At 32.0% G+C, this 26,202-nt stretch overlaps 1 protein-coding gene across 32 annotated transcripts in view; it reads right to left on the reverse strand.

The window, feature by feature from the left end:
- Nucleotides 1–869: 869 nt before the first annotated feature.
- Nucleotides 870–26,202, reverse strand: part of Mob2 (MOB kinase activator 2) — a 40,476-nt gene continuing 15,143 nt past the window's right edge. Inside the window, exons 6-15 of one of the 32 annotated variants that reach the window (XM_080159881.1) lie at nt 22,095–22,215; nt 14,698–14,799; nt 13,985–14,092; nt 10,452–10,650; nt 9,716–9,829; nt 8,375–8,517; nt 5,024–5,147; nt 1,867–1,909; nt 1,404–1,523; nt 870–946 (exon numbers count right to left, since the gene is read on the reverse strand). In XM_080159881.1, the coding sequence (XP_080016007.1) occupies nt 8,429–8,517; nt 9,716–9,829; nt 10,452–10,650; nt 13,985–14,092; nt 14,698–14,799; nt 22,095–22,215 (733 nt within the window). In that variant the 3' untranslated portion in view covers nt 870–946; nt 1,404–1,523; nt 1,867–1,909; nt 5,024–5,147; nt 8,375–8,428. Of the gene's footprint in view, nt 1,524–1,866; nt 2,165–4,011; nt 4,704–5,023; nt 5,148–5,386; nt 5,558–5,787; nt 5,934–6,405; nt 6,611–6,771; nt 6,828–8,352; nt 8,518–9,715; nt 9,830–10,451; nt 10,651–13,984; nt 14,093–14,697; nt 14,800–22,094; nt 22,216–26,202 lie in introns of those variants that run through there. The other 31 variants (XM_080159857.1, XM_080159867.1, XM_080159862.1 and 28 more) reach the window with 31 other exon arrangements.

The raw sequence follows: 26,202 nt of genomic DNA on the forward strand, positions 1-26,202 counted from the left end.
TTTATAAAAATTCCTGAAAATTTTATGCAGATTTCAAATCTATTATATACAATATAATTCTTTCCAACTTATATAGCTTATTAACTAAAGATCATATTTTTATATTATGGTCAGACAGACACACAATATTGGTATTGAAAAGTCACATAAAAAAAATTTAACCGTACATTTAGAAGGGTTTTAAGTGTTTCTATAAAGCAGTTTCTTGTGCAATACAAAAGAAATTTTAAGTGTTAAATCAATTTATAATTTTACTCCTCAAGGAAAATATTTAGCCCAAAGAATGTTAATTTACAGCTGTGGATTTTCGACCAGTCCTTAGAGCAAGAAGGGGTTAAATAACTGTATGTTATTTTTTTGGACAATCTACTATCGGAAAATAAACCGAAAATTCTACAGAGCCCCAATTTCTTAATTTCTACAGGTTTGAATTTTCCATTCGATTTGAATCTTGGTACAAATAAGGTACAAATTAGAAAATTGATTCAGCGGTTAGCGAGATCCTTCAGTACAGACTGACAAACAGACACGCATCCTATTACTTTATTAAAAGGACTAGCGGCTACGCCCCCCAGAGGTATTTAGGGGCACTTGAGGCGGGGGGGAGTTGAATTTGTCAGACAATTTTTTTTTTTTTGGGGGGGGGATTTTTTTCTGGTGACCATTTCTCTTGGGAGGGTTGTTGTACCCTCCCCCAAAATAGTTATAAACCTTCCCAAGACCTATGAGAAGTTACCCTGTAAAGGAGAACCCAAACGGTTCAGCGTTTAGCGAGATCCTTCGGTACAGACAGACAGACAAACAGACACACATCCTGTTACTTTATTATAAGGATTGAAATCCTTTCAACAACAAACAAAAAAAACAGATACAGAATTGAAATTATATTAATACAAATACTATTCACCATAATACACTTTTCATTATTATAATAATAATAATCCAACTATAAGGTTAAGTAGGAATTAGAAGAAAGGTATTTAAAAGCTATACCAGTAGTCAAGACGACTGAGTACATCATTAGAAAACCACCTGTGGCGACAAAAGGTACTAGAAGAAAGCATAAAAACGCGCGAATAGAAGTTACGCGCAATCTATCCAGCTGTGTACTGTAGTAATGAAAAGGGACTAAGGGGATAAGGCAATGGCCGATAAATTGATTTATATTCCCAAAGATGATACACAAAATTACCCCTTTTGTAAGTTACAGTTAGTGGTTGATACGTTTAAACACTCAACTAAATAAACCAACCAATTAAAAAGTCCCCAAAACAAATAACAAAAGGTTATTATATAACTTTGGGGACTAGTGTAATAAAAAGCCCATTATTTCCTTTCTCTCTGAGTAATGAATGTAAGCAGCCAGCCGCTGGCCACAAGCAGCCTTTAAAAAAACACCTTGCCTCGTTATTTCCAACTTGAACCAACTATGACATTGTTCTGTAACACAAGTGTATGTGCGTAGACGTGTTACAATAAGAAAAAATCACAGTTTTGACTTAACATATTTGGTCACAGAGCAGCTACAGAATCATAAAGGTCAGAAAACAAGAAAAGTATAATTTTAAAAGATTTATTAATTTAGATTAATTTGACGCCACTAGGGGTGTGGGGGGGGGGGGGGGGGGGAAGGATTTTTTGTTCCTAATAACTTCAAAGGGAATAAACCCCCCCCCCCCCCAAAAAAAAAAAATCACACCCTCCTTATAATTTATAGAAAACCCTTACCCTTCAGGGTTTTACTGACCTTATACTAACCCTAACCTAATCAAAACAAAAAGTTTAATAAAGAAAAATTACAAAAAGGGACTGTTTTGTTGCTCCACGTGTAAAAAAAAGGGGGAAATTGCATTTTCGTTATCTAACTTTTAATATCCAATCCATAGCAACACTGTGATTTGTGGAAAGACTAGAAAAATTCAAAACAAAAAGCTATCTTTATTTTATAATTGTGCTTATATATTATTTCTATATTAAATACGTGTAATTATCAACTTTATGCATGAATTTCAATAATCTTCCCACAAAATGCACAATTAAATAAACATAAAACAACAAACTATTTTTTAAAAAAAAGAGGGTAAAGGAAGAATTTCTCTTTTTTCTATCTCTAAATGAAAAAAAAGAGAAACTTGTATTTGGTTAAATATCACAAAGTTCAGTTCTAGCCAATATAATACAAATAAAAGAGCCAGGATTAATAATTAAAGAGGGGGAGCGAAAGTGACACTTTTTGAAACCAAAACTAAAAGTCAACAAAGGAATTCTACTAAAAACAGAGTTACAGGTCTGAGATTTTGCATGGCAGTTGCTTTACAGGGGTAAAATATGGAACTGTGAAGAAACGGCGGCGCAACCGCCGAAAACCGCCGTTTCCCGCCGAATTTTTTTTTGCCTTTTCTCGGCGGTTTTCGGCGGTTGCGACGCCGTTTCTTCACAGTTCCATATTGTACCCCTATAAAGCAACTGCCATGCAAAATGTCAGACCTGTAACTCCTTTTTTAGTTGAGTTCCTTTGACTTTTAGTTTTGGTTTCAAAAAGTGTCACTTTCGCCCCCCCCCCTTTTCATTCTGTAACAAACCTACTCTAAATTAAGTTTTGTCTGTTCATCTTCTAAGTTGATATTGTTTCTCGTATTCATTCGAATCCGGTGGATAGGAACCGGTTCTCATCCATACGAAAAAACTATGTCTAGCATCGTATTATATCCAGTTTTCTACGAATATAGAAATGTACAATCATAAGATTTAAACTAGTTTTTTTAGCCGGTGCCTTTGGCACCTCGGGGCTAAAAAAAACTAGTTTAAATCTCATAATTGTACATTCTATATCCGCGGAAAGAAGTTTATAATACGATACGAGAAATAACTATTCTAAACGAAGAGGATATTTTCAACCAAGTTACTAAGAAAGGATAATACTAGAATACGTATATATAGTGAGAGAATCTCGCATACCCTCAATAAAATATTTCTTCCAGCTGTCTAGGTAATTAAGGGGGGGGGGGAGAGTTCTGACACATTTGCGTAAACCTGGTACCTAGGCTTTATCTTTGGACTGAGAGGATAGGTTATTAAAGATAAAATCATTCTTATATGATAAATTTTTCCAAGTTTTAATATTTTTTGAATAGGCCTCTAGGTTCCGGATCAGCAGGCCTCCAGGTGGTCTCTGTACAGGTAAAAATTAAAATCAAATTTTTTTTAAAGAGTTAGAGGTCAGCTTATGAAACAAAATATGTATGTTTTTTCTTCAAATATGTGAATAACATTCAAAAAGATGCATATTTTGTTTTATAAGTTGACCTCTAACTCTTCAAAAAAAATTTGATTTTTATTTTTTACCTGTACAGATAGCACCTGGAGGCCTGGAGCTCCGGAACCTGAAGCCTATCTAAAAAATCTTAAAAATTCAAAAATTCATCATATAAGAATGATTTTATCTTTAATAACCTATCCTCTCAGTCCAAAGATAAAGCCTATATACCAGGTTTACGCAAATCACCCCCATTCCCCCTCACAATATAATTTTACCCCATCCCCTCCCCTGGCCATGGAGGAACGCTTGACCAATAACTGGGGACTATATTAGCAACCTTAATTAACGACAAAAATTCCCTCGTCAAAATGTCCATGTATTCATATATCCATTGATATTAAAGTACTAGGGGAATAAACACAAAAAAAATCAAGGGCGGAAGGAGGTAAATGGAGCTTTAAATAATTTTCTCGTATTCATTCGAATCCGGTGGATAGGAACCGGTTCTCATCCAAACGAAAAAACTATGTCTAGCATCGTATTACATCCAGCTTTCTACGAATATAGAAATGTACAATCATAAGATTAAAACCATTTTTTTAGCCGGTGCCTCCGGCACCTCGGGGCTAAAAAAACTAGTTTTAATCTCATAATTGTACTTTCTATATCCGCGGAAAGCCGTTTATAATACGATGCGAGAAATAACTATTCAATACTTCTTTTTTTCGAAATTTAACAGCTACCAAAGGTAGATGCCATGCATAATGTTTGGGGAAAGATTATTTTAACGTCAATTGTTCAATACATAATTCCCTGGCTGCAAACCATTGGATTTATTCAAAATTCATGATATACAATTCAAACACCATTAATATTTAACTAAATGTTAAGTAAAAAATCACTTTTTTTCTTATTTTTATAGCACTACTTATGGATGCAATTATCCTTGCTATTTTTTCATGATTGTTCAAATAATTTCTTGAAGCGAACAAACAAGTGAATTATTAATAACCTTAACTAGGGTTGGGCCGGATATCCTGTCATTTTTAATATCCGGCCGGATACCGGATATTAAAACTATCCGGTTACATGATATCCGGCTGATTTTTTACGCCGGATATCCGGTTATCCGACCGGATATCCGGTAATTTGCCGGATATCGAACGTTTAACAGATATCTAGCCGGAACCGGATATTCGGCATTAGAAATCAGCCGGATATCCGGTATCCGGCCAAAAAAGTATCCGGCCTAACCCTAACCCTAACTTGTAATTTCAAATGTTAAAACAAAAACTACATTTCTGGTGCAAAACAACTTTAGGTAATTTTTTTTATAGTTTTAAAATTAAAAATCTTAAAATATATCCTGGCTCTAAAGGATTCCTATTAATAAAAAATATTTTTTTACAATAAGTAACAGTAACTAATAGTGGGGGAAATCTGGCTAAAATGTAAGAAAGCTTCATTTTAAACAAAAAGTATTAAAATAAAAATTAGATAAAAAAGAAGGAAAGACAAGAAGAAATAATACAATACACTCCTCTGTGGCACTAGAGTTTGAATTCTGGTAAAATGACCTCAGTTGAAAAGGTAGGTTTTGATACATTAGATTAGGTAATCAACACTTTTTTTTACCTGCAAGGTAACTAACTCACAGATTTTTTTATCATCCACTTATAATGACAAAACCTACTCTGTATTAAAACAGGATCTTTCACAGGGTTCAAACCATAGTTCCAGAAAAGGGTGAATAAAAATAAATACCCATCTTCTACATATCACTAGAAAAACCAGATAATTAAAAAATAAATATTTGGGTAATAAAAATATTAACAATTAATTGCACTACTAAAACAAAAATGATAATTAAGTATGTATTTAACAAAAACTAAAAAAAAAATAACTTAAGTTTAGGCTTTAAAACCTTTAATTTTAAGTCCATTTTTTTATATCAACAACAAAATATTTGCTAAAATTTCGTAACTTTTGAGTCTTATTATAAATTAAGCTACTAAAATAAGTTAGTTAAATTCAGCGAGCAGCCTAAATGTATGCAATTCTAGCAAAAGCTTATATATATAAAACATATTTCTGGCTTAACTATTTCTATTTCACTATGTTACTTACTGGCAAAACTTGTACATTAGTAAACTAGAAATAAACTATGAACGCGGCAAAACACAAAATTAAACCTAAACAAAATCTAGATATAAATAAGTTAAATATTTTATTGTTAAATGAAAACACGCCTCGCCCTTATGTAATTAAGACATTTTGATTAAAACATTAATCTAAGTTCTGTTTGAAGGAAAATTATTATAATTGAGAATATTTTAATGTTATATATTTTTAAAGAATCGAAGCAACGATGTTATAACACGAAAAAATTAGTACGATTAAATTGTCCCAAAAGACACAGTAAATGTAAATGTTTTGGATGTAATACAGTCTAGTTCAAAGCCTAATAATTCATCTTTTTTTGACAAAATGTCTTGTTTTCATAGAGGGGGGGCGGTAACTATGATGACTGAAACTCAAAACTATTTGATGCTAAACATTGAAAAAATATCCTAAATAATACTTGGAGTAATATATGCATCTATGCTATCATTTTACATATTTTTTAATGAATCTTTTATGTCACTATTCCCTAGTCCCAATGTTTCAATAAATGCTATTTTTTCATTAAAATTTTTTCAACAATATTTCTTTTAAAACTTTACCCCTTAATGCAGTTTTGCGGATCCGCATTTATTGTATGCGGATCCGGATCCTCCAAATTTGGTCAGTGCGGATCCGGATCCGGCTCCGGCTCCGAATCGGACCGGATCCGGATCTTTGACAATAAGAATAAAATCACCAAATTTTTCAAAAAATATTTATTCTTTAATCTCGAAGTCAATGCGAGAGAGAAGAGTGTGGGAGTGAATCAGCTGATCTTAACAAGGTTACCAGATATTTCAAAATTTGTAAGTGACTATTTTATATAAATTTAGGTAGATTTTTCCATAAATTTATACCCCAGGATCCGGATCCGCAACACTTAATGTCCCAATGGATCAGTCTTGTGAATATATGTTTATGTGTATGTATGTATATTCAGGGATAAGTTAAATGGAAGACATATTAAACTTCCATTGACCTACCCCTGAAACCCTGAATCATATTTCTGCATAAAAATGATTACTTTATGATTTGTTTATCAAATATACTTGCAAAAAATAATAAAACTAATTTGTGCCACTAGCAATTAGCATTAATCAGTAAAAGGGGGGAGGGGCATTTCTTACCGTTTTGAACAAAATTATCCATGTGATAAAATGATATTCAGAATTGAGATAAAAACAAATACTTAGTTTATGTAATTTAGGTATTTTAGGTGCGTTAATTATAAAAAAAGTAATAATTATCAAAAGGGGGAAAGAAATGTAATTTACTCACATAATTAATTTTATTCCAAAATGGTGAGATATGCCCCACACATATTTAATTGCAATTAAGAAAAGGTTTACCGTTTCGCTTCGAAACCGATTAATATCCGGTGGATTAGAACTGGTTCTCAGCCATACTGAAAAAAATATGTCTAGCATAATATTGTATCCAGTTTTCTACGAATATATAAATGTACAATCGCAAGAAAAACCAGTTTTTTTAGCCTGTGCCTTCGGCATCTCGGGGCTAATTTTCAATTTATATCCGCGGAAAGCTGTTTATAATACAGTGCGATAATAGCTACTTCTCGTATAGAAAACTGGATATAATACGATGCTATAAATAATTATTCGGTACGGCTGAGAACCGGTTCTAATCCACCGGATATTAATCGGTTTCGAAGCGAAACTGGAAAGTTTTTTCCCTTTCTCAATAATAGTAATAAATATATTAAAAATGTTGAGTGCACAGTGCCTTCGAAGGTGCTTTGACTTTAGTGTCAGTACCTAAATTAGGATATAGTTAATTTCATTACCCTAGGTTAGGTAACTTCATTTCACTTTTCAATAAAATCTAAAATGCAGCGGTTTTTGAGAAAATTAGATTTAAAAATTGTAAGTTCAATTTTCACCCACTAGGAGTTACCGCATAATCATGACAAGAAAAGCAAAGATTATTTATTTAAAATTTTGAACAATTTTGCTTTTATAAAGTCAGTCATAAAACCTCTCTATATATGATTTATTTAAGGCTGAATTTCCGTGACCTTAGCAAAGCAATTGATAAAAATGGCCATTAGTTAACTCACTTCAGGAGTGGTTTTATGAAGAACTTAATAAAAGCAAACTTGTTCAAAATTTTAAATAAATAATCTTTTCTTCTTGTCATGATTATGCGGTAACTCCTTGTGGATGAAAATTGAACTTGAAATTTTCAAATCTAATTTTCCCAAAAACCGCTGCATTTTAGATTTTATTGATAAGTGAAATGAAGTTACCTAACCTAGGGTAATGAAATGCACTGTCCCAATTTAGGTTCTAACACTAAAGTCAAAGCACCTTCGAAGGCACTGTGAGTGTTTATTAATGTATTCCAAAAATCTTGAGGGAAGAGACAATGAACGATAAACTAGTATGCACTAAAGTCCCCCTTTTTAGAAAAAAATTGTTGGTTAAGTTTAGACAGATTCAACATTGCCCTCATGGTTTTCAAGCAACTGATTGGCAAAACAAGTTCATAAACTTTAGAGAGGCAGTACTTTTTATATTCCATTGTTCCCTTCCTCCCGGATTTATTCTGATTATCCTAAATGCAGCAAAGTGTCCTATATTCTCATTTATGGAAGTTGTGTGTGTGTGTGTATTAACGAATTAAACAGTATGCGACTTATAAAAAAAGCTTTTTATTATTTACGGCCTAAAATATTTTTTTTCCTCTGGAAACAAACCGGTTCTAAGAGTTGCCGAAAATCCATTAAAGAAGTAATAGTACAGGAATTGCACCAATACAGTTATCCGCGGAAATGTAAAATATTTAAGATTTTTCTTTCTTGTTGAACTAATTTAGTAGGCAAAAAAGGGAATAAGATTTTGAAATCATCCCTGTAAAATTTAAAAAATTTCTGTAATTTAATAAGAAAATAGCTTTTTATATTGCCCTACTGTTCAAATCTGTATGACATACCTATCAGAAATGGCTAAGTTGGTATACTAATATTTGTGACTATAATGATTAATTTTAGCTCGCTGTTGTTGTTGTTTGTGTTTCTGTTTGTTGAGTTGGATCATCACCCACTGCTGCATCACCATCACCTTCAACAGCTGCACCTAAATAATATATTTTCAAGGATTTTAAGGGACGATAAATTGATGTACATCCCCAATAATAATAGTTATTTCTCGCATCGTATTATAAACAGCTTTCCGCGGATATAGCCCGTGCCTTCGGCACCTCAGGGCTAAAAAACTGATTTTAATATTATAATTGTACATTTTTATATTTCATTGTAAAAACTTGGATATGATACGATGCTAGACACAGTTTTTTTCGTATGGATGGGAACCGGTTTCTATCCACCGGATTCGAATAAATACGAGAATAGTTATTTCTCGTATCGTATTATAAACGGCTTTCCGCGGATATAGAATGTACAATTATAAGATTAAAACTAGTTTTTTTAACCCCCTGGTGCCGAAGGCACCGGCTAAAAAAAACAGTTTTAATCTTATGATTGTACATTTCTATATTCGTAGAAAACTGGATATAATACGATGCTAGACATAGTTTTTTCGTATTCATGAGAACCGGTTCCTATCCACCGGATTCAAATGAATACGAGAAAATAAATTATCACATATATAGATAGAAATCATTAGTTGAAAAGAAAGTGTCTTAACTTTTGTGATTTCTTAAAAATAGCTAGTCGGTGTTTTTTAGCATGTACTATATGTAAAATTATCCATAGAATTTAGATATGCAATCGGTTTTTTTGTAGACCTCTTATTTTAAAGTAATTTAAGTTTCTAAAAAATTTTAATTGGTTTTAAGGTACTAAAACGCAACAAAAAAGAAGAAAATTACCAATATGAAAAATAGTAAGATCTTTAATTTCACACCTTACTTTTTGAATTCTGTTTAGTAATTATTGAGAAAATCTATTTTGTTGAAGCACGGTGAATTAAAACTTTGAACTTTGGGAACTCGTCACGAATGTGTTAAAACAAAATCACAACAATTAGGAGGGACACGTTCTTTATAACAAACCAAAATACAACAAAATGTCCAATAATCGAATAAGATAAGGTGTTAATAATACTTTGGGTAGCAGTGTAATTTACAGTCCAATGTCTTCTCCCTCTATGTATTATGACAAACAAATTCGGATAAGATTTTGTACCGAAATATTTTGTAACTATTTGTACAAAGAGTTTTTACTAAAATGTACATAACAAACCAAATATCAGTAAACTGTGACGTCACGATTATACGTGCTAGAGCTGACAGCTGTTACGACTTCATCATTACCTGTGCTAGAGCTGTCAGCTGTTGTGACGTCAGCAGCTGACACAGCATCAGCTGTTGAAACATTGTCTGATACTTCCACGCTAACACAGGTGGTTGAGTCTGAGAGTGATGTATCTAAAATAATAAAGATATATGAAGATAAAAAAGTTTTAAAATGCAAAATTTTGGCATATACTTCGACAATTCACAGCGGAAAATATGAGATTTTGATTAATATAGGTGAAAAGATGCAATACATAAAAGCTAGCAAAAGAGTCAATTGTTTTAATTCAAAACATCATTTGATAACATAAGTTTACAACAACGATATTTTGGCAGGCTTCAGTAAAAAAAAAGGCGGTAAAAGCTCCAGAAGCCGTCCGGTAATCCAAACGTTTTAGGCGTAAAATTTTATAATAAACTACGGTTTCTATTTCATTTATATTCATTTAAAAAATTCCAAATTAAATAGAATTCTCAGACTTTAACCCACAACATAGCTCTGTAAGGATGGTTAGAGTATATAGTTCAAGTGATATTAACTTGTATTGTATCTAATTACATACAACTCATGTAATAAACAAGAATGATTATATCAAAAAAGCGTAGGTTAAGACAGTCGAAAAAATGACTGTTAAGCAAATTAATAAGGTCTGAACTAATTAGAGTTGATTCTTTAAAAACATTATACCCCATTGTTACAGTAATAATACAACACACTAAATGTATCAAAGCTTTAAATAACTTTAAAACTTACCCATGGTTGAATTAAGTTCTTCGCCTTTACCCTCCTCCTTTTTCTCCCCCTTCTCCGCGGCCCCCTTCTCTCCGTCCCCTGCATCCCCCTTGTCCCCCTCTTCTGTTGTAGTGGTCGTACCTCCTCCCCCCTCCTCTTTCTCCTTCTCCTTGTCTGTTGTGTTTTCTGTTGGAATGATCTTCAATGCATGGATTAGATCCTGAAATGTTAACATTTTATAAATCACCAAAGGAGAATTATTATAAATACTAGTAGCGCATCTACACTATTATATAAGTCAGTCAGTCAATACCTCCCTTATCATGTTATATTATAAGCTCCCCTTCCACCATTTCATCCTCCTACTTACTACTTTAACTGTTTTATCTCCTATATACACACGCTAAAACAAGATTTAATCACATATTATTTTATCTTTTTTCATATAATAAATAGGAACTTTGAGTTTCTTATAAACATAATTTGTCCTTGAATTTAATAAACAACAGTAAACGCTTGAGAGGGGGAGTAATTTTCTTCTACTTAACCCCTTCCGGAGGCCCTAACCTTGCTGGCCTACCCAATATAAATTTACCTAACCTGACCTAAAGTAATAAAAAAACAGAAAAACTATCCTCTGCTTATTTTTAATTTATTTTAAAAATACATTATGCAAAAATTAAGAGGAAACTACTGCATACTCATTCAAATTATAGAGTAGCTTCAAAGCTAAACAGAATTGCGTCAAACAAAATAATTTTGACAAAATTTTTATTTAAGCTATTAACAAAATTTTCCATTAAATAAGGGGGGGGGGGAAGTTCTGACACATTTGCGTAAACGGTGAGTTTAGGCTTTATCTTTGGACTGAGAGGATAGGTTATAAGGGATAAAATCATTCTTATATGATGAATTTCCCCCAGATTTAAGATTTTTTGGATAGGCCTCCAGGTTCCGGAGCTCCAGGCCTCCAGGTGGTCTCTGTACAGGTAAAAATGAAAAAAAAACAATTTTTTTGAAAGTTAAAAATCAACTTATAAAACAAAATATGCATATTTTTTCTTCAAATATGTGAATAATATTAAAAAAGATGCATATTTTGTTTTATAAGTTGACCTGTTACTTTAAAAAAAAAAAATTATTTTTCATTTTTACCTGTACAGAGACCACCTGGAGGCCTGGAGCTCCGGAACCTGGAGGCCTATCCAAAAAATCTTAAATCTGGGGGAAATTCATCATATAAGAATGATTTTATCCCTAATAACCTATCCTCTCAGTCCAAAGATAAAGCCTATACTCACCGTTTACGCAAATGTGTCAGAACTTCCCCCCCCCCCCTTATTGATTTTCTTAGGATTCATTTTGTTTGACCTATATCATTGATTTAGTTTATTTGAAAATGGCCATAAAATAATTATGAAATACCTAAGTAGGTACTAATAATTGAGATTTTCAACCTTTAAACATATAATTGAAAGATTTTGGAGGGGTATGGTTTACATCACCGCCTCCTGTGCCAAAAAGAGATTTTTGTTTACAAATTGAGATTGAAAAAAAGTTGTTTATTTCTGTTTTAATGATAAGTGACAAAATTGGCGAAATTAAGGGGATTGGATACACCCCTCAAATTTAAGGAAAGTAATAAAAATTCGCGCGCTTTCAGCGTAAGTTTAGGGAAACTTTTGAGTGAGTTGGTGGACACCTCCGGGTGTGTATCCCCCTCCCTAACGCTAAAAATACACTTCTCTTGTTGTATAATATAAAACCTCCTCAATTTTGGTTTAAGGGGGGGTGTCACAAAAAATTTTCCATGGATACAATAAAGCATGATAACTCATCTTAAATTTATCATTTAGTGAAAGGTTAACTTAATTATGGGATGTGGAAGTGGGTATGAAGTCATTGAAATCATACAAAGCATAATTTGGCAGAATTCTGTATAAGGGGGGGCCGGGGGGGGAAGTTTGTACAGTTATAGGAAATGAAATTCAGTATAAAAGTTTGGGAGGGCCGTGTTGGCTTGTTTTTATCGTTATCAACCTAATTCGTTTTGTAGGCTCTCTTATATGACTGGATGTACACATTAAACTTTGAAAATTGAATTTCGGCACTTTCCTTCATGGGGCTTGTGGAGCACAAAAACCCCCCAAACGCTAAAAATATGAGTTCTGAGCTTATTTTTAAAGATATCAACCTGATTTTTATAAATAATACTTTTTTAACATAACTGAATCAACGAACCATTACAGATTTCATTTTGGGACTTTCCTTCTAGGGGCTTGTGGAGCAAAGGACCCCCAAAAACTAAAAATATGCGTTCTGAGCTTATTTTTAAAGATATCGACCTGATTTTTTTAAATAATACTTTTTTAACATAACTGAATCAACGAACCATTACAGATTTCATTTTGGGACTTTCCTTCTAGGGGCTTGTGGAGCAAAAGACCCCCAAAAACACTAAAAATATGCGTTCTGAGCTTATTTTTAAAGATACCAACCTGATTTTTTTTAAATAATACTTTTACATCTTTAAAATAAGCTCAGAACTCATATTTTTAGTGGTTTTTGGGTCTTTTGCTCCACAAGCCCCTAGAAGGAAAGTCCCAAAATGAAATCTGTAATGGTTTGTTGATTCGATTATGTTAAAAAAGTATTATTAAAAAAATCAGGTTGATATCTTTAAAAATAAGCTTAGAACTCTTATTTAGTGTTTTTGGGGGTCTCTTGCTCCACAAGCCCCTAGAAGGAAAGTCCCAAATGAAATCTGTAATGGTTCGTTGATTCGGTTATGTTAAAAAAGTATTATTTAAAAAAATCAGGTTGATATCTTTTAAAATAAGCCTAGAACTCATACTTTTAGTGTTTTGGGGGGGATCTTTTGCTCCACAAGCCCCTAGAAGGAAAGTCCCAAAATGAAATCTGTAATGGTTCGTTGATTCGGTTATGTTAAAAAAGTATTATTTAAAAAAATCAGGTTGATATCTTTAAAAATAAGCTCAGAACTCATATTTTTAGTGTTTTGGGGGTTTTGTGCTCCACAAGCCCCAAGAAGGAAAGTCCCAAAATGAAATCTGTAATGGTTCGTTGATTCAGTTATGTTAAAGAGTATTATTTTTTAAAAATCAGGTTGATATCTTTAAAAATAAGCTCAGAACTCATATTTTTAGCGTTTGGGGGGTTTTTGTGCTCCACAAGCCCCAAGAAGGAAAGTGCCAAAATTCAATTTTCAAAGTTTTATGTGTACATCCAGTCATATAAGAGAGCCTACAAAAAGAATTAGGTTGATAACTATAAAAACAAGCCCACACGGCCCTCCCAAACTTTTATACTGAATTTCATTTCCTATAACTGTACATTTACAAACTCCCCCCCCCCCCCTTAGATATTAATTTAGCTTCTACTAGCTGCTGTACCTTTAGCCTCCAGAAGTTTCTTCAATTGAAAAAAATTATAACATAAGCTTCCCAAAAAGAGGGAGCTTAAAAAACATGTTTAGTGTTTAGCTCACAGACGAAATAAATTTTACTACTTTGTATTAAAGTTTGTTAACTAACCTGCAAAACTTCAGTTTCTTTATTCTCTATGGTATTATGTTGAATGTTAAACTCTATGACATGCGCAAATAATGAATTTAGGTGTGCATGCAGCCCTAACAGCACAACCTGAAATTTAACAAGATTAGTTTTCATCAAAACTTTGGCTTTATTTTAAATGAAAAAAAAGATTGAAAATCCAATAAAAATGGTTAAGTTATATAAATAATTAAATAGATTGAATAATTGCATAAGATTACTAGAATTTATTGCTAATGCTTTTAGCCGAAAAATTGAAAAACCGATAAAAAAAAGCTTAGATATAAAAAAAACTTTGATAAGCGTGTAACACGGACACGCAGACGAACCGACAAACTTTTCAGGGGCCACTGTTTTGGGGAGGTTTCAAGGGCCAGTAAAAGCTTAAAGCCCTTTTCCCACAAGGCATTATTATAAATACTAATGAGCTTCTTTATGGGAATATTTCCATGAGCTGCATTGAGAGAATAAAAAGGATCCTTTTAGTTATTTCTGTTGGCAAGAAAATAAAGCAATCCTATGTTATTTTAGTGTAAATACAAAAATATGTAATTTCTTTTAAGAAAGCAAAATTTGATTATGGTTGGTCATATTACCTTTAACAAATCTAAACTATAACATGAAAATAATGTCAATGAATAGACAAACAATGCAAGTAGAGTAGCTACATTACAATAAGGATAAGTTGTACGTACCTCTCTGAAATGTGAATGGTAGATATGAGCTATAACATGGAAGAGAAGCCGATGAACTCTCTTAATTATGGATTCAAAATTTGGCGGAAATTCGTTCCCATGCTGATAAGAAATACAGAGCGTTAGTTGTTCATGTGTTATTAGCTAGTTGTATTTAATTTAAATTTTATATAATATTCATATATGTCATACTACCATGATATGTCATTGTCTGTTTCTTAGTGTTTGGAACTAAGCAGACATAGAAATGAACGAGACACTTTAGTATAATAGAGCCAACTCAAGTTCCACATTATGACTCTGTCTCAAGGCAGCTTATCTTCATTACTCCACCCTGCCGAGTATAATAGCCTTAGGTGTCCCAAATAGTCACCGTAATGAATAACGATCTCAGTAAGGGTGCTTGGAATAAGGGTTGTACTTAATGACTATTGAGTATCCAAACTACTAATGATCTTCCTCCTTAAATTCTTTAAACAGTTGAATGATAAAGTTGTCCTAATAAAATGTTTGACCAGCAAAGATCAAATATTCAAAAAGTTTGTTTGCTCTTGAGAAAGAGGAATGAATAAAGAGTTAGCAATTTAATTAGGTTTCAATATTGCAGGGATAGGGAAGAAAATATATAAACTCTGGAGGCCACTAAATCTGAGGTTTCCCTATCCATTTAGTCATTGTATGATTCTAGTTAGAAGACGCTTTGAACTGCCTGTACCCCATTGCACATAGGGGCAACAAGGGGCAACAATTCACCACCCCCAAATCAAGTTTTAAACATTCTATGAGTATTATCATACTCAATGTACATCAGATTTCAAAGGAATCGTAAAAATACGCTTTTTAAGTAAGCATTCTAATGCATGGAAGTCAAGAAATGCAAAAATTTTCTTGCAGAAAAAGGCATACTTTTTGTGTTTCACCAACTATTTTAAAAGTATTATAAAATCTCTTAGAATTAACGTAATTAGACAAAATAACTTCTGATGAGTCATGCATTACATATATTTTGACAGTATAAAAGAAAAAAACACAAATTGAAGAAATTAGTCTTAAATAATTCTAGTTGAAGTTAAGATTTTAGTTTTTATTTGTTTGTTTTTTAATCAACATTTCAGAAGACAGTAAGAGGAAACATGTTTTCACTGGTTGCCACCGACTAAAAATACGATATTTGATTACCCAAAGACATATCATAATCGCCTGTACTGGTCTCATTTACCCCCCCGCGCCCCCGTAGGGGTTTTTAAACCGTTTTCTGAACGTGGGTGCACGAAAAGCTTGTAAGAAAAGGCGTTTAAATGCGCTTTTAAAGTCAAAACTTAAGATATAATTCAAATAAATAAAAGACACAGAAACATAGACATATTGGGAAATATTTATTCTGACTTAGAATTAAAGTTAATAATAAATATTTTCAAGTTCTATTGCACTAAATGTTTGATGTTTTAATGTAACTAAATAATCGTTTCTATAGATTATTACAAATATCAGGGATCTAAAGGGATAAGACAAAGGTCAATAAATTATTGTACATCCCCAATGATAATACACAAAATTACCCCTTTTGTAAATTAAAGTTAGTAGTTAAAACGTTTGAACACACAACTGTAAAACTTTGGGGACTAGTGTTATAAACAGCTCAATGTCCCCTACCTCACTGCGAAAAGGTAAAGTTAATATGCAAATAACGTGAGGTTCTTATAATCATTCTAAATTTGAATTAGCAAGTAGTCTATCTGTCTGTCTATTGGTAATGCTTTGTTTTTAAATTATGTAGTTACAGGGTATTTATGTTTAAAGTCAGCAGTTTTATTTACAAAGGGAGGGGACTGTTAATTACACTAGTCCCCAAACTTCAAAGTTTTATAATAATGTTTTTATATTCGTTAGCATATGAACTTCAGGAAATTTAATTGATTTTTTATTGGTTGGTTCATTAAGTGTTGTTGATGAGTGTCAAAACTTTTCAACCACTAATTGTCATCTACAGACAAATAATTTTGTAATATAATTTATTAAATATTTTATAGTAAAACAACGTTTTTTACTTCAATTTTATTTATCTTTAACTTAAAGTTTCATGCTTTCGCAATCTTCAGAAAAATAATTTATTAAATATGTATTTATTAAATATGTATCAATATTGGGGATGTACATATTAATCGGTTATTGTTTTGTTCCTTAGATCCCTAGGTGTTAATATATAATACAAAGTAGCTTGATGTCTGTTTGTCTGTCCGCCCATCCCTTAAGATCTCGCTAACCACTAAACTGATTGAATTCTACTCTTCAGGGAATATATCTACTGGTCCTGTGGTTGTTTAAAGATCTTTTTCAAAAATCAAAATCCCCCTCAATTTTTTCATATTTCTATAATTAGGGTCGGTCCGTCCGTATGTCTGGTACAGTTAGCTTTTTTAATTAACTTAAACAGGCTAGAATTGTCCTATCGATCTCAAACTTTTCATGCTGATTTCTACAACAGTTAGGTACGACTTAGAAAGCACAGCAACTCTATAATCGTTACCAGAAAGTCCGTACATCCATTTATAACAAGCTGATTTTTACTTTTTTGACAACAAATAATGGTTAAAAATTTATGTTAATCATGCCCACATTTATAATGGATTTATTAAACATAAAAATAAAGTGAAACTTGTAGCTTGCTAAAATAAGGATCCCCATCCACCCCCTTTACACCATCCCCTCCCCTCCTACTGAAATGAATTCCATGACCCCAAATTTGACACTTTGAACACTAAAATCGGACTACAATTAACCTAGTTACACTTTAAAGGGCCCAAAATGCTAGTGATAGGGTAGCTGCGCTACTAAAAAATTCTCATATTGCTCTGATAACCAAAACCCCTAATTAGACATTTTAAACACGAAATTCAAGATAGTTGATGGATAGATAGATGGATAGATAGATGGATAGGTAGATGAATAGATATATGGATAGATAGATGGATAAGTAAATGGATAGACAGATGGATAGATGGATGGATAGATATAGGGATAGATTGATGGATGGATAAATTGATAGTTCATGGATAAAGAGATGAATAGTTGATGGATAGATAGATGGATCGATATATAGATGGATAGAGAGATGGATAGAGAGATGGATAGATAGATGGATAGATAGATGGATAGATAGATGGATAGATAAATGGATAGATATATGGATAGATAGATGGATAGATAGATGGATAGATAGATGGATAGATAGATGGATAGATAGATGGATAGATAGATGGATAGACAGATGGATAGATATATGGATAGATAGATGGATAGATTGATGGATAGATAGATGGATAGATAGATGGAAAGATAGATGGATAGGGTAAGGGGGGACTATTTTCGGGAGGGGTTAATCTGGTAATTTTCTATCTACCTTCATAATAATAGGTAGATGAATAGATATATGGATAGATAGATGGATAAGTAAATGGATAGACAGATAGATAGATGGATGGGTAGATAGAGGGATAGATTGGTGGATGGATAAATTGATAGTTGATGGATAAAGAGATGAATAGTTGATGGATAGATAGATGGATCGATACATAGATGGATAGACAGATGGATAGATAGATGGATAGATAGATAGATGGATAGATAGATGGATAGATAGATGGATAGATAGATGGATAGATAGATGGATAGATAGATGGATAGATATATGGATAGATAGATGGATAGATTAATGGATAGATAGATGGATAGGGTAAGGGGGGGGGGGCTATTTTCGGGAGGGGTTAATCTGGTAATTCTCTATCTACCTTCATAAAATGACCTTTATCTCCATGTTCCTTTCAAATGACAGAAAAAAACATAAAAGCAAATTTGTTTGTTGTTAAATTACCTACAAAAAAGTATAAAATGAAATTTTTGTGAGATGAATTTTAAGGGTACTAAATAATTAAATCCCCTATTTGGTTGATTTGCCCCAATGTGCATTGTAATAAAAGATCAATTTCGGACATAATATTGTAATTTTTAGGTTTAGCTGGGATATTAATGGATAAGAAAGACAATGGTCGATAAATTTTCAAATAATTTCCCTCAGTAGATCATAATTATTAGTTAAAAAGTTTGAACACTAATCAACCAATCAATAAAAATAACATTTTTTTTACAGCTAACGAATAATATAATGTGGATATAAAATTTGGGTAGGTAATTTACAGTTCCCTTCCTCCATGGGTAAAATTGATTTAGATCTTTTTTTTATGTTTAATTAATATTATCCAAATTTTAGGTATTACTCATTTTTAAAGCGGCTCAATTTTTAAGTTCATTTACTGATTTCTTTTTTATGCTCAGATCTTTAGTTTAGACCATTTTTGTATATTGTGTACTCTCAATCAGACTTGGGTGGTGCCAGCAATTTGCATTCATATAGTATGACTTTCTTTTCATCCCATACATATTAATAATGGTTTTCATACAGCATAACATTGAAAGGGTATCATGGGAGAATGTTTTTTAATTAGGTAACATAAACTGAAATTGTTGGGGGTCATTATACCACCTTTTCTTCTCCCCTCCCCAACACATTTTATTGAATTATAGAAAATATACACCCCTGGTTTCAATTGGAACGTATTTTTAAAAATATGTTTTTACCTAACTGAGATTTTACAAAGTTAAAGAAGCCTATCATATCTCTAGGTAAGATATTTTGTTTGTCTTATTTTGTAATAATTTTCTATTTATTCTTTTCTATCTATAATACAAAGTAGAATGATGTCTGTCTGTCCATCTGTCGCTTAAGATCTCGGTCACCACTGAACCGATCGGATTCTACTCTTCAGGGAGTTTACCTATTGGTCCTGTGTTGATTTTAGGCTATTTTCTTTGGGGGTGGGACACCCCCAACCCCCCCGAAAAACAAAATCCCCCCCCATTTTTTTTTTTACAAATTTTCATGAACTTTAGGTACGAATTTTACGAATTTTGCGAATTCGCCATTTATTTGCGAAAATTTGCGATTCATTCGCATTTTTTTCGGCTGGGTAGGTAATAGAAGATGTAATTATACCTCTTGGGGAAAAAAAGCCCCTAGAGGCTAGGGGCGAAGACACTAGTTGATAATATAGTACAATGCTCACAGGGATCTTAAGGGATAAGACAAAAGACTAATAGACAAAATTATCCATTCTGTAGATTTAAAATATTAGTTGAAAAGTTTGGACACTACTAGTTTGAATCTACTAACAGTACCCATAAGCCAACGAATATGTAAAATAAGTGACTGTGTAGATAATTTGAAGACAAATATAATTACAGTCCAATGTCTCATCCCACCCTGGGTGCTACAAGTTGATAGTACATTCAAATCATGTATGGTAGGGATGGCAATCTGTATCTGGAATCCGCCCAATTTTTGACCAATTTTGAAATCCGAATCCGGAATCCGTTTTTAAATAGCGGATTCCGGATTCTTATTTGGTAGGCTAAAATTGACATCTTGAGTTTTTTCTTTCAAATCCTCCTCTTTGAAGGCAAAGATTTTCATCATTATATACAATATCTTTTAAAATCTGGTTCGATTCTCGGAAGTGAACTATAGAGAACACTAAGAACATTGATTTTTAGGACATATGTAGCACTTAATTTTTTTTTAAAAATTAAAAATCCTTTTAAAATATTGCTAGAATCCGGAATCCGAATCCGGAATTCGGAATCCGCCAAAAATAAGAATCCGGAATCCGCCACTTTTTTGGACGGATTCTTTAAGAATCCGGAATCCGAATCCGGCCCAAAAATTCGACGGATTGCCATCACTAATGTATGGGTTCTAATCGAACGGCGTAATTAAACTTGAATAGGTATTTTGTTTACTTTTATAATTTTTAAGTTTTAATATATTTAACTTATTTTTCAATCGATAGTAGAGTTAAATATTGCTAACATGGTTAATTGAAGAGTATCAACACAAATAAAAAGATAAAATCTGGAAAGTTGTAGTTGGTAATTTTTCCACAAACAAAAATTAACGGTGTGTTATCACTAACGCACCAAAGTATTTAATAGAAAAGTCTAAAAACAAATTTTTACATCCAATTTTAAACTCAAACATCTAAATATGGAAGGGGTTCGTAAGCCAGTACAAAATGACCAATCGATTGGATATGGATAATGATATATACACAAGGTGCTTACATAGAGTTTAGATACTTAGTGTAGTAATCCTAAAATGTTTAAGTAGAATATTACAAATATATTTTAAATATGAATATCTTTAGAGAAAAATTTATGTCATAGGGCAGTAAATAATAATCAATCTAGCATTGCTGTATTGGTAAAAAAATCATATTTAAACAATGAATATTTTCAAGTCTTGATATTTTGAAAACTACTTGGTAGAAAACAAAAAATTGTTAAAAATAATGCCTAGAATAGTACTGAACCTATTGAATTCTCCAAGGAATCTTTACATAGGTCCTGGGATGGTTTTAAGCTATTTTATATTTCTTCAAGTCTTGGTATGATTTTAGGCTATTTCATTTTCTCTTTCCTTCAAAAAATGGAGCCCCTAGATGCTATGGGCGCAGCCAATAGTATGACCAAAAAGATATAAAGTTTGAAGCGGCAAAGATTGCCCACCAGAATTATCAATTCCCCTGAACCAAAAGTTTGAAATGAAACCTGGAAGTTTACAAAAGTTTTTTTTTATATGAGTTAATGGAAAAATAAAGATTATAATTTATCTCGAGGCTTTTTCTTAAAAACAATCTTAACATACAATTTATTTCATTAAACAAGGACGAAAACATCTTTTAAGGCTAAGCTCATCAAATCATGGAGCATGGTTTTATAAAAATATCCTTATATAAAGATAAGGATATCAATTATCATAAGATTTTCCGCCCGCTAATGTAGGGATAGAATTTCCAAGAACATCTACTAGTATCCTATTATATAAAGTAGTAAGTTTTTTTTTCTGTAGCGAAGGATCTCGCTAACCGCTTAACTGATATGGTTGTCCTTTACAGTGAAGCTTCTTATATTACCTTAGATGGTTTTAGGCTATTTCATTTTTGTATATAAGTCTTGGTATGGTTTTAGGCTATTTTTCTACCCATCCATTTCCCTTCGAATATAGAGTCCCCTAGATGCTAGGGGTGCATCCGCTAGTTAGTATTAAAGGGTGCAAATAATCATTTATAGATAGGGAGCTTATATAATGTGATTAAGTATTTGACGTACAGACATACATGATCTAACTTTAAAGTAGCTGCACTGAAATTTGGTAGTGCTAATAGGGCGCTTGGCCATATTTTGGTATGACGATTGCTCTCCTAAAAAGTAGTGTACATATGTTCAATTTATTTAAAACTTAGATGTGGCATCTACAAATTCAATTAACAAGAACGCTCTGTTGCCTTGGTGGGAAACTGTGTCTCATCGTTGACAGTTTTCTGAATGTAGGTCATGACATAGTCGACATACTGCGGGGCTGATACGCGGCTCTTCTTACCCCGCTCATCCATCCATAAATACGTTCTAAACAAATATTTACAATTAGGATAGATAGATAGATAATGATAGTTTCAAGATAGAAACAAAGGTACATTCTACGGAAAATAGCTTAAGATAAATAGATAAATCTAGAAAGATGGATGTAAACAATAGAATGAAAGATAGATGGATAGATAGATAAACAATATTGTTAGATGGATTTGAATGTAAACAATACGAAAGATTTTTTTTGTTCATCCATTCACAATACGATGCTAAAATTAATTTTCCAACTCCTATGTGTAAAATTCTGGCTTTTGTCAGGGATCTAAAGGCCGATTAATTGGTGTCCATCCCCAATGATGATACACAATAATAAATCTGTAGTTTGCATTGGTGTTTGAAAAGTTTGAATACTAAGCTTTAAGAACCAACCAATCAAAATTCAATAAGAGTCCCCAAAGTTGTTAAGCCAACGAATTAAAAAACGTTGTTATAAAACTTAGGGGAATAGTGTAATTAACAGCCCAATGTCTCCTTCCTCCCTAGGCTTTTGTAGCTTGTAAATTTTGGGGGAATCCAGTGTTGTAGAGAAATCTGGAATTCATTGTCCTCTCCCTCCCTTGATAGAAAGATAGGATAGTACACAATGCTTTAATCTTTAGCTGAATTTAAGACATTTCACTTTTATGTGTTTGAAATGAAAATGGTTTTGAGCCATTTTCTCAACTTCATTCTCTTGTCATTAACAGGAATAGAAACGTTTTAAAAATATTTTTTTTCTCCCACTTTAAAATTAGTTTTGAGACAATACGAGAAAGGTTTATGTACTTAGTAACACAGGCATTACAAGCTTCAAACGAGACAATAAATCAATAAAGTATAATAAATGAGAAAGGAAATAAATAATCTAGGAGAACAGAAAAAAACTCGGTAGGTATTATTACTAATAAGATTTACTAACCAAATAAAACATTAAAAATACGTTTTTTTCTTTATTTGATGTGAGAAAAGCCGCCTTTTAAAATCTTAATGACCACCAATTAAGTAGGTAATACGTAAGGACAACAACCACCAGTCAATAGCAGTAGTGAATTTAAATAGGTGTTTTGACTGAATAAAAACAGAATTATGAAGAAAAGAAAATTTAAAATATATTCTTAATGATACCTTTGTATTTAATAAAGTATTAATATTGTTTGTGCATTATTATTAATATTCAGTGCTTATATTCACTTTATAAAAAAATCTTTTTAAAAAGCGATGCTCTGCATAAAAGGTCGGTCCATTAGTACGCCAAGTAACAGTATGTTTGAACGAATGTTTAGAATAATTTTAAAGTCAAATCATCCTTATTGAGATTGTAAAATTAATGAAGTTATTAAAACCATTTTTCATTACACCGATTAGTAGGACGATACGGAACAATGTTGTAAATTCAGCATCTTTGTAATGAAATCTTAAAATAAAAGTGTAACAATATTCAGAATTTTGTTCAGATACCTATCGAATAAATTTTCTGTTTCTTCTTAAGCATTAAAAGATCTGGACACTCCATTTTCAAATTTGTTAAGCATTATTATGGATGTTGTCATTCTTGTTGTAATTAAAACTTGGAAAGTTTAATAATATGAAGTAAAAGTACCTATGAAAACTTTGTTGGCAAATGAGTAATTATATGAAGGAGGTTGTATAAATCCTGCAATTCCAAGTAACTTTCAGATTTTAGTATTTACGGAAGTAGACCGCTATAAAAGAGCAAAATCCAGCATAAAATCAACAAGAATATTTTTTTCAAATTCTTCTATTACAAAATTCAATGAAAGAAATTCGTAACTCCTATAAATAATACTAACAGTTTCATTCCTAGATTTAATCGAATCATCTCGCAATTTTAGTTTTAAAAAATAAAATATTGTTTAAGGGGATAATAATGGGTTGATTTCTCTTTGGGAGGGGGGGGGGCAGATATACTCTTTTAAAAAAAGAGTTATAAATATTTCCTGGACCTATAAAAGCTTCACTGAGAAGGAGAACCATATCATATTTAGCGAGATCCTTAGCTACACACACCGACAAACATCCTATTTCTTCTTTATAAGGATTTCTAATGATAAAATATATGAAAAAAATTTCTGAATTTGTGGAAAAATTGAAAACTAGAATTCTTTTCAAAAAGGCATAAAAAGTAGCTTTTCATGATAAGTAGTGATCAAATACTTTAAATGGAATTATCCCTTTCTAAATATTTCCAATTGAAAATATTGTTTTGGTGCAATGTAACTTACTTGAGTACGAACAAGAGTGAAAGAGGTACGGTTACATTTTTTTTTAATATTCAGATAACAAAAAGTCAAACTTTCTCAAGGGACATTGGAATACAAATTACTCGAGTATCCAGAATTTAATAACCATGCTATCTTATTTGTTGACTCAAAATGTTTGAAAACTTTTACTAAATTTTGATCGAAACTAGTAGGTAGTGTCCAAACTTTTCAACCAATAATTTTAATCTAAAGAAAGGGTAATTTGGTACATTATCATTGGGAATGTACGTCAATTTATCATCGATGAACTCTACTTTTGCAATGCTCTTTGATTAAAGGTCCCTAAGGTAAAATTTAATTAATTTAGCAATGTTAAAATCAACCTGTCAAAAATAACTTTGCATTGTATTCTATTCGGTACAATTTAGAAAATATTGGAACCATCTAATGTCTACATAATAAATTCATCCTATTAACGTTAGAAAGGTGCAGTGGTTTCTTGGGTGATAAAACACATGTTGAAGGCGTATGTTGATTATTTTACTATTTTTAGAGCAGCTTTAAATTAGTCCAAGGCAGAATGTAGGTTATTTTGCAAGATTGGAAAGGGAGGATACCACACCAAAAATAACCTTCCTGTATTTTTTACTTATTTTTACTTATTGTCACCTACTTGGTTTGATGCCCCATGTAAAAGATGTAAAAGTGTAAATGACCTCTTTTGACTAATTATAAAAGATATTGTAAAAAGTATGGCTTTGTCAATGGACTTTTTATCAATTCATAATATTGGGTTTCCCTATGACGTCTAATTATTATTAAACATTAATTATCCAATAATTTCATTTTTTAAAATTACTTTAACTTTTCATTATAATGTTAATTTGTGACGCCTAACTTGAACAGGACATCCGCAATATTAGGTCCTTCCTTTTCTATTAAAGAAATAGATATAGAAGATCTAATGATAAGTGAGAACTGGATGGCTCTGACGTCAAATAAAACAATAAAATACAAAAGATACAAGAAATTAATGACTCAATTAGATCTAAAACAAGAATGAAAACGTTCATAAGAAGTGAAGCTCAAAAAATTATGAATTGATATATGGAAAAAATGTACTATAGAGCAGTGCCATACAAAAATCATTAAACTTGATAAAATAGAGAAATCACAAAACTTCCAAGATCATGCAACCTTTAAATCATGAAAGCTTAAAAATCTAGGAATCGATCTAGCACCTCAATTAATAGACAAATCTAAATGAAACTTGATGGAAATATGTAGAATATGAGCATATTTAATCCCTGAAAATTTCAGCTGTCAATCCTGAATAGGAATAGATAAAATCACAAAAACCCAAAAAATCTAGGCATCGATCTAGCACCCCAAATAATACACAAAACTTAGTGAAACTCTGTGAAAGTATGTAGAATGTAAAATTAATTAATCCCTGAAAATTTCAGCTCTTTATCTTGAAAAGGAGTTGCAAAAATTGAGAAAACTTAAAAATCTAGAAATCAATCTAGAATCCCAGATGGACAAAACAATGTATAGATTAGATGGGCATATGGAATAGGAATCTTCACTAAAAATTTCAGCTGTCTATCTTGAATAGGAACCGAGAAAATCATGTTTCCCCCAATTCATTACTTACAGACAGACAAACGGACATTCGGAATTACAGAATAGCTACGCTACTAATAATCCAGAGAGAAAGTGACTTGTCGAATCAATTCACAACCATACTTTCACCACATATTTT

Source organism: Acartia tonsa, chromosome 5 (assembly GCF_053477335.1).
Source record: "Acartia tonsa isolate MP-2025a chromosome 5, ASM5347733v1, whole genome shotgun sequence".
Lineage (NCBI taxonomy): Eukaryota > Metazoa > Arthropoda > Copepoda > Calanoida > Acartiidae > Acartia > Acartia tonsa.